Consider the following 9,219-nt stretch of genomic DNA (forward strand, 5'->3'; position numbering starts at 1 on the left):
AGATATAGCTTTGAAGAGATATACAGAGGGGGTAAAAACAGATTTATATTTGTGAGTACGTGACACAGAGTTTATTATTGTATTATTCTTTATTATTGTACTAGAGGCCCGATGCATGAAATTTATGCAAGAGTAGGCCTTCCTTCCCCTGGCTGCCAGCACCGGCTTCCCTCTGGCACCCAGGACCCAGGCACCCGGGACCCGGGCTTCTCTCCGGCCACCAGCAGGCACCCGGGACCCAGGCTTCCCTCGCAGCCCCAGCTTCCTCCAGAAGGTCATCTGGAAGGACATCTGGTCTAATAAGCATATTGTGCTTTTATTATTATAGAATTGCCATACAAACAACTGTAAACCTACTTTTGCCCCACCCTGTATAGTCCTCTGGTTGTTTTTAATTGAGATATAATTCCATATTATTCACTCTTTTAAAATGTATAATCCAGTTTTTTTTAGTATATTCACAAGTTTGTGCAGCCATCACACTCATTCTAGAACATTTTTATCATCCCAAAAAGAAACCCTGTACCTATTAAATGGTCATTCCCTTTTTCCCCTTCCCCCAGCCCTTGACAACCACTAATCTCTCAACCACTGTCTCTTTGGATTTGCCTATTCTGAATATTTCATATATAAATGGAATCATACAATATATGAACTTATATATGCTTTTTTCTTGCATTATATTCCTTTCATGTAGCATAATGTTGTCAAGGTTCATCCAAGTTCAACATGTAACAGTATTTCATTCCTTTTCATGGCTGAATAATATTCCATTGTATGAACACTTAGTATACCCATTCATCAATTGATTGCCATTTGGCTTTTAGGAATAATGTAGCTATGAACATTTGTATACAAGTTTTTGTGTAGACATGTTTTCATTTCTCTTAAATATGTCCTAGGAATGTAATTGCTGGGTCACATGATAACTCTGTTTAACTGACAAAATGCCAGAGTCTATTTTACAAGCTCGGCTCCTGTCAGTTAGCTCTTTAAGCCTCTGTAGTCCTTTTCACCCCTTCAACATAAGAATAAAATCTGAAAATTCCAAAAGGAAGGCCCTGGACAGAGAAAAGGCTAGTCTATTTTATTCTCCTGTGATTATCTATCACTGCTTCTATTTTGGGAGGTTAGTGCCATATAGTATTTCTCTCAAGGATCAAGAAAGAATTAGTCTTTCTGATTTAGTGATATCCTAAACTTTACCTTTTGGAATCAGAGTCTGCAAAGTAGCTTTCTTTTAATGCTTTACATTCAGTTGTGGCTATTGTTTAAACTGTTAACTAAATTTAGCTATATTTATAGACATAAATGCTTTTTGCAATTTTTTTAAACAGATCTTGAGGATTTATTTTACAAGACTGGCCAGAACATGGATGAGAAGCTGACCTACCAGGAAATTTGGAACTCCTTAGGCTCTGCTATGCCAGCACCAGAGAGTTTGAGAGAGTTTGATGCTGATGGAGATGGAAGATACTCATTCCTGGAGCTAAGAGCAGCTGTAGGTGTCTAGCCTCATTGGTCATATTTAGAAACGGATATATACCCTGGGCTACCTAATATCTGCTCGCATAACAAAAACAACCCTTCTATTTATCTATCAGTCCTCCAATCCTCCAAACTATTGTAGCAGACACATTGCAACCTTTTAACTTGTTTGAAAAAGCTATATAAAAGTTATTTTTTTAAAAAAGACCATTTTACTTAATGATATTCAGAAATCTATGATTTCCTGAAACCAGTATGATCTTAATTCTAAAATTGCCAGAATAAAAGTCAAGCCCTCTTTCTTTCTCTTTCCTTTTTTGAGGGAAGGAGACCTTATCTTTTAGAACTAGAAAATGTGTATATAGTAAGACTAAGCCACCTTTTATATTTCACATAAATCTGCCTTAAATTAGCTGCACTTTATTCAGACTCAGAAAATGTCTTTTCTTTAAAAGATAGGCTTTTTCTGTGTATAAATATTTAAAATGAAAGAAGAGTTCTGCATATTTTGTGGGAAGTTAGGAGAAATGGTTTGAAACAGGACATGAATAAATGGCTTGTCAAAAATCGCTAATTTGATCTGGTAGCGACTAAAACTAGGCCCATGTCTCCTTCAGGCATCTCCTTTAGGTGCTGCCATGGGGTTTGGTCTGGTAGCCAGAGGAATATATTTAGGGAGTGGATAGGGGGGACAGTGCAGCCTCCAGGCGCAGGAAAGTAAGATCTATATCTTTGTTTCTGTCCCCTTAGCTAATCGCAAGCTGTGAACCAGAGAGTATTCTTGGCATTTTTATTATTTTTTATCCTATTTCAGGGTTTATGAACATAGAAAGTTATCCAGTGAGGGGATATATTTCCCTCCCTGAGTGAGCAGGATTATCACACACACACACACACACACACACACACACACACGCACGCACTCAAGTCTATCTTAAAGCTGTGGGTGACTTCCCCCTCTGATACTATCTCCATTCTGAATGGCAGGGCTGAAGTCCCTGGTCACTGGCTCAGCCTGGCTGCCCAGGAGCTTTAGAGGAGAGCTGTGCCTTTAATTCTGACCCAGGAAACAGATTTTACATGAGGGCTAACAAAGAGCCTAATATGTTCCTCTGGGGGATAAGGCCATAACAGTTGTGAACATTTATTTATTAAGTTTCTTCATGGTTATCAGGTCAGAAGTAGTTGGAAGCTTTATGTCCAGAGAATGCCAAGCATAGCAGACAGGCCTGAAACATTGGGCTTTACATGATGGTAGCAAGTGTGTTCAGATCTAATGCAAGCAAGTGCAATACTTTTCCCTTTAAATACTTCCATAGCCTGATACCTCCATGCTATCTGTGTGTGCTGTGTTCTTAGAAGGAGTCTCTGAAGAATACATAAGGAAAAAACTTTGCAAAACTTAGCTGTGCTGTAGGCCACGTCAGGGAGAAACTAGAGACGCTTTCGTATACTGACTTCTTTAGTGGAACTCATTTCCATTTTAACTTTTTCCATTTTAACTTTGTCCAAGTTGCCCAGTTAGCCATGGATGCAGCCAAACATCCTTAACTATTCAAGGGCTGGTTTTGTTTTGCTTTTTCTTTGTATGATACTCAGCTTGGTGTAGGCTAACCTTGATTTTTTTTCCCTAGAAATATAAAAATTTAGTTAAAGCAAGATGAAGTCTTTTCCCATGAATGTGTCTGCTTACCTCATATGGCTTATGCTTCTCTTTCTTTTAAAAAAAATATTTTTCCTTGCCCAACTGAGCTATTTCACTTTCTTGGAAAGGTTAAAATATGGTATAAAATTAGCACTTTGGGTAACTTGAAGAGTACTCTTCTGGCTGCCTTCCATGCCCACCCCCCCTTTTTTAATATATATACCCTGACGGATTTTATAACAACCAAATAACACTCTAGCAATAAATTGAATTATTCTGCTATATTTGTATATACTGTACCATAAATAGTATGTCTACCTGGAAGGTATTTTTTTGGGAACTGATTTATATGAAATATACTTGGGGGTAATGTAGCTTGTCCTTTTTAGTTTCAAATTCTTATTCATAGGCATATACTTTGAAGACACCTTAACTCTTTGTTGTACGTACTTTTCTTTTGCATCAGAGAGCTACCCGTGAAGGAGTCATTTTGTTTTTTAGTTTATCATCCATTCTCATCTCAAGTGTGTCTGGCTAGCATCAGCCCTGAGCCAGGTATATAGTACCATCCTCTACCCCTACCCAATTTGGCAGAGGTGTTCCTGCTGCCCTCTCAGACTTGAGAATACTCTTGTCACACAGCCTGGGAAAGTGCCCTATCTCCCAGGCAGAACTAGGGCACTTGAACTCCTTTGTTCGAAGTTGAGCAGATTCATTGGCCTAAGAAGAGCCTCAGAAACCTATTGTTCAGTCTTAATTTGGCACTTTTATTTGTAAATTGTCTTAAACTGTAATCAAGCCTCACCTGCCACATCTCAGCTCTGAAAGGAAGGTCAGCAGTAGTGGTGAGTTTGGTTTTGGTTTTGGTTTCAGTTACTTTGACCTTCCCACTCTGGCAACTCCTACTGCTGCTTTCCCGAGTTACCCAAAGCACTGCTGCTTGGTCCTTGTTTTCTTTTGTCTTGTACTATCTGATATAATGTTTACTTAAAGGGCAAAAGTGTTTTGTAGGAAGAAAAGAACCAAAAGAAGAGAGAATTAGCTTAGAGATGACTGTGATGTTATCTTAAGGGCAGAGAAGGGCCTGGCACTTAGGAATGTGCCTCAAACAGCAAAGCTGAAGAACGAACACTCTTCACCTACTGGCTACTGTCCCTCCATTGGCATTTTCTCACTTTATGTTGCTGGACAGAACACTGTCGGCGCCCCCGCTGGTCTTGCCGGTCACAGTTGAAGCTTCTGGCTGTAATGGGCTCATACTCATAATGGCCTGCTGTTGAGTTGTTTTTAGTGACAGCTTTCGTGTGCTACACACCTCATTGGCTTGCTTACCAACACCAGCTAGATGCAGTCCCTCCTTTCATATCCAAACCAGAACACATTTGGGTATTCCTGAGACTTTATAGAGCGTGTATTGTTTGTTATATGAACCTAACCTACCTTGTTGTTTTCTCACATTAAGAAATGTCAATCTACTTTGCTTTAGTGGAGCTATTTTGGTAATGTATAAGCAGTTTTGGTTCTGTTTGGGAAGTGAATTCAAGGTTTCCATGGCTTGATTTGAACTTTGCTTATGTCATATCAGTAATACAACCATTTTAATTTATCTAAATAAAACATTTACTTTTTCTCCCACTGTGTCATGACTAAGGTCCCTACCTCTGGTTACTAAAGAAAAAAATATCTACTTTGAAACCTGATTTTATGGACTTCTCCCTCCCCTTAAAAGCAGAGACAGATTGTGGGCACAGTGTTCAATTGAAGACTCTACCTCAAATGCAGAATTTGGACTGAAGGAGTGAAGGCTGCTTCTTTGGCATCTGTAGGTTGGGAGGGGAGAGGGGAGGTTATGAGTGAGCCTCTTTTCCTGTATCAACCACAGAAGCTCCACTTAGGGCTGTTTTATATGTTGAGGTTCAGTGTAAGAGCATGTTTAAAAGAAATGTTCCACTGCCTTAAAAAAAGGGTGTAGCCTTGAAATCCATTGCAAGAGAGAGGCCATATAGGGGCTGTAGCTCTTTTGCACAGAAAAATATTAGAAAAATTAGCTCTACATGGTGACTAGATTCTGGGATTACACACATACAATCTGGGTGACCTTCCCCCTCATGGAAGACTACATAAAGCTTAGCTCATTTGAGCATCTTACCAAATATGATAAGATGATTTCCTTATATCCAAAGTGAAAGGAAAAAAATGTATATGCTGGGTCAGACCTGAGCTTTCTTACCTTTAATCTGGCACAAAATAGCTAGTATTATCTTTGTTTCTCTTTTTAGGATCGTTTCCAGAAGGTACAAAATTTCTCTCATATAGTGGATCTTACCTTGTGGAGGGGCCCTAAATCCCTTTAGGGGAAGATCTTTTTTAAAAACTGGATACATTTCTGTATATTATTTTAGGGGCTTCACTTCCCCAAACCACTCCACGGATCAACTTAGTTCCACCCTACACACATAGAAATCATTTGCCAGGTGTTTTCTAACCAGATGTATCATTACGTAAGGGACACCAGGGTGGATGGTTGGAAGATGAACTTTGAAGCCAGGCAGATGTAAATTTGAGACCTTGCTCTGCAATCCTATATAATAAAGAGGTAATATGCAAATTGACCATCACACCCTCACACAAGATGGCCGCCCCCATGTGGTCACAAGATGGCCAGCAGGGGAGGGCATTTGAGGGCAATTAGGACAGCAGGGGAGGGAGTTGGGTGCAACCAAACCGGCAGGGGAGGGCAGTTGGGGATGACCAGGCCAGCAGGGGAGCAGTTAGGGGGTGATCAGGCTGGCAGGCAGAAGCAGTTAGGAGCAATCACGCAGGCAGTTAGGTGAGCAGTTGGGAGCCAGCAGTCCCAGATTGTGAGAGGGATGTCCGACTGCCAGTTTGTGGGATCGGGCCTAGACCGGCAGTCGGACATCCCCCAAGGGGTCCCAGATTGGAGAGGGTGCAGGCTGGGCTGAGAAACACCCCCCAAGTGCACAAATTTGCTATAACAATATAACAAATGCCCTTGAGAACTGTCTCTTCATCTGTAAGTGGAGGGTCATTGGCAGTCTTCTTATATTAGAAACAATGTAGAGACAACCCCAACTCAGTACACATACATGTTAACAAAGAATGTGATTGAGCCAGCAGTGCAGTGTGGCTCTTGGGTCTCAATGACCTGTTTTGCCTGTGACCTGTCACTGTGAATCACCACAGTTCACACATGCTCCACAGCTATCACTTTGTGGCAGCTGTGCTTAATGTCTCACAGAATGGCAGTGCCTTTGGGTACCTATCCCAGAACCTAGCATACATTTTTGGTCTTAAGTAAAAACTGGGTAGAGGACTGTTGAGCCCATCACAAGTACTAATTCAGTGTGTTTTCCCACAACCAACCCTCCAATTCCCATTTGTGTTGGTGATTCTCAGTGACCTTCAATTCAGTTTGCAAATTGTCCCTATCAAACAGGGCAAGGACTTTGCCCTCCTAACAACAAATGAGACACCAGGGAGCCTGGGACTTTTTTAATCTTTAATAATGTGACATCCAGATGGGCCCTAGCCTGTGTCAATACCACTTCCGAGGTTAGCTCTATCCCAGTACCTCCAGCTTCCACACTCAGTGAGAGACTACTATTCTGAAGCAAAAGGCTTGGCATTGAAGCAGTGGTCCCCATGGGCCAGTGTGGGGAGGGAGGGGGAGTGGAGGCTCCTTTCAGGACAAATGGCCAAAGGATAGGAGACGGAGTGGTTCAGCATTGGAGGTAGGTTACACAGGGAGAGGGCAGAGGGCACCTCCTGAAAGATGGGAATCGGGAGTGGGGAGCTGTTCTGGGGCCGAGGCATTGGGGAAGCTAGGGGAGGCTGTGGGACCAGCTGCAATGCAGGTTGCGGAGGGACAGGGGCCTCCACCTTGGGGCTGCTTTGTTGAGCAGCATAGCTCCTACTCTCAGTGCTATCCAACTCGCACAGAGAATCTGAAGTCTGGACCTCAGTCTCAGTCTTGGAGACAGTAGGGGAAGGGCCCATGTTGATGGCTGTGTTCATGCCATAGTGCCTTCGCTTGTTAATCCAGTACAACAGTGGGCTGTAGGTGAATGTAGTGGCTCTCATCACCTTTACCCACTCCTGGGCTCGCTCTTCCCGCCGCAGGTTCTTCCTCCAGTGCAGAAAGAGAATGCAGCCACCAATTAGCACTGAACACAGCCCCAGGAGTCCAAAGTACAGCCAGATCCACACTAAGGCAATAAGAAAGAAAAAGAGGCAAGCTGGCTGATAGCTCTAGCTTGGGGGCTGAGTTGTTTCTTATTCCTCTTCTTAACCTGTTCATTAGTCATTCCATCCACTTAACCACGCTCTTCATTCCTTCCCTCCCTCCTCATTGACTTACCATTCTCTTAGTCAAAGCTAGATTTCCAGGGAGCTTAAGAGGCCCCCCTAGCCCTTTATAGATAAGGAAAGCTAGAGGTTGGAGGGGAGCATGGCCTGTCTGGGCTTAGTCAGGCCTCTGTGCAGAAAGAGAATGCAGCCACCAATTAGCACTGAACACAGCCCCAGGAGTCCAAAGTACAGCGAGATCCACACTAAGGCAATAAGAAAGAAAGACCTGGACCCATCCATTCCACCAGGTGGAGAACCTCACTAAAGCCGGGCTTATCAAGGAAGTAAAAGTTTAACAGTTGACAGGGACACCAGTGTCTCATCCCATTCTACCCATTCCGTTGTGATGGTCCTAAGGTATTCACAGCACCCCTGTGTCCTCAAGAAATCCTTCATTTTCTACAGGAAACAGTAGCTTAACTGCTTATCACTCCTCCATGCAGGAGTACCACACACACCATCCATGCAAAAGGTCGCCCCAAGCTAAGGGCATGAAGCAAGGATCAGGAATAGGAGGGTCATTTACCACTAGGGAGACTCAGGTCCTTCGGTTGGGAATCCATCAGGTCCAGCTTTGGTACCTTGCCTGTGGCCCTGGAGAGAGGGAGCTTACCTACCCATCTCTCCAGTTACTGTGAGTCCTTGACATGCCCCGGCCCCATTGTTTCCTAAGTGTGAGGTCACTGGATTCTGAGCATTGAGCATGCTTTGGGCGGAGCTTGTGAAATCTTGGGTTAATGATAGGGACTTCATCTAATGGTGCCATACTGTATGTCTACCGCCTCTATTAGGGGCTGGCCCAGCCACTGAATTGTCTGCCCCCTACCCCTTATGGTGAACCCACAGAACAACCCCAAACCCAGGAAAGGGCCCCAGTCCCTCAGGGACTTATCCATGTTGCTGGGCATTAAGGAACAGTGGGAAGGGTGGCAGGGAGCACACACAGCTTTGGGCAACCCTGCCCTCAAGATGTCTGTGATCCAGCTGTCCGAAGAAAACCTGCTCAAGGGAACGAAGTGAGTAATGCCTCCTTTCTTGCCTCTTACAATCTTATTTTTGTTTCGTTACCTTCCTTCAACAAGTGGTGTTTATTGGGCACCAGGTCCTGTGGGAGCTCCCTACTTTCTGGCCCTCCATCCTTTCCAGCCTCACCTTCCTCCCCATCCTTCACTCACCTCTCCCTTCTGATCAGGCCAGACTCCTTAGCACAGCCTGCTTGCTCACATCTCTGGAGTTTTGCTCATACTGCCTCTACCTGAGTGCCCCTCCCCACTCTTTACCCCACTGAACTCCTGCTTATCCTTCAAAGCTCAGCTCAACCCCCAGACTCTCTGACAAACAGTCGTTTCCGTTGGCTTCCCAGAATGTGATCATCCCCAGTTTGAAGGGGTTTTGAGGGGTGTCTAGTACCAAGCCCATCAGATGCTTGAGCCCTGGAGGTAGATCTCCCCTACCCAGCAACTCATCCCCTGGGACTTGCTTGGGTCAGAGACTTACTTGCTCACACCTCCTGAGGCAACTTGATCCATGTATGGGTTGCTCAGTTAGAAAGCCCTTCCCTGGGAGAACCAAGATGGCGGCATAGGTTAACGCCGGAGTTTGCTGCCTCGAACAACCACTTCAAAAGTGAAACTAAAAGACAGAACGGACATCACCCAGACCCACAGGAACGCTGGCTGAGTGGAAGTCCTACAACTAGGAGGAAAGAGTAACGCATA

The 9,219-nt window shown here is 43.8% G+C and overlaps 2 protein-coding genes across 2 annotated transcripts in view; one reads left to right on the forward strand and one right to left on the reverse strand.

Annotated features, from left to right (window-relative positions):
• EFCAB14 (EF-hand calcium binding domain 14) overlaps positions 1-4,763 on the forward strand; it is a 40,030-nt gene extending 35,267 nt beyond the window's left edge. The window contains 1 exon segment of the mRNA XM_015563198.1: positions 1,338-4,763. Within this exon segment, the coding sequence (XP_015418684.1) occupies positions 1,338-1,513 (176 nt within the window). The 3' untranslated portion in view covers positions 1,514-4,763.
• Positions 4,764-6,754: 1,991 nt separating this feature from the next.
• Positions 6,755-8,064, reverse strand: TEX38 (testis expressed 38). Its single transcript, XM_006762538.1, has 2 exons — positions 8,028-8,064; positions 6,755-7,359 (listed from the first exon to the last, which is right to left on the reverse strand). Exons 1-2 carry the CDS (start codon positions 8,062-8,064, stop codon positions 6,755-6,757), a joined length of 642 nt encoding a protein of 213 aa, XP_006762601.1.
• Between the last annotated feature and the right edge of the window lie 1,155 nt (positions 8,065-9,219).

Source organism: Myotis davidii, unplaced genomic scaffold (assembly GCF_000327345.1).
Source record: "Myotis davidii unplaced genomic scaffold, ASM32734v1 scaffold458, whole genome shotgun sequence".
Taxonomy (NCBI): Eukaryota; Metazoa; Chordata; class Mammalia; order Chiroptera; family Vespertilionidae; genus Myotis; species Myotis davidii.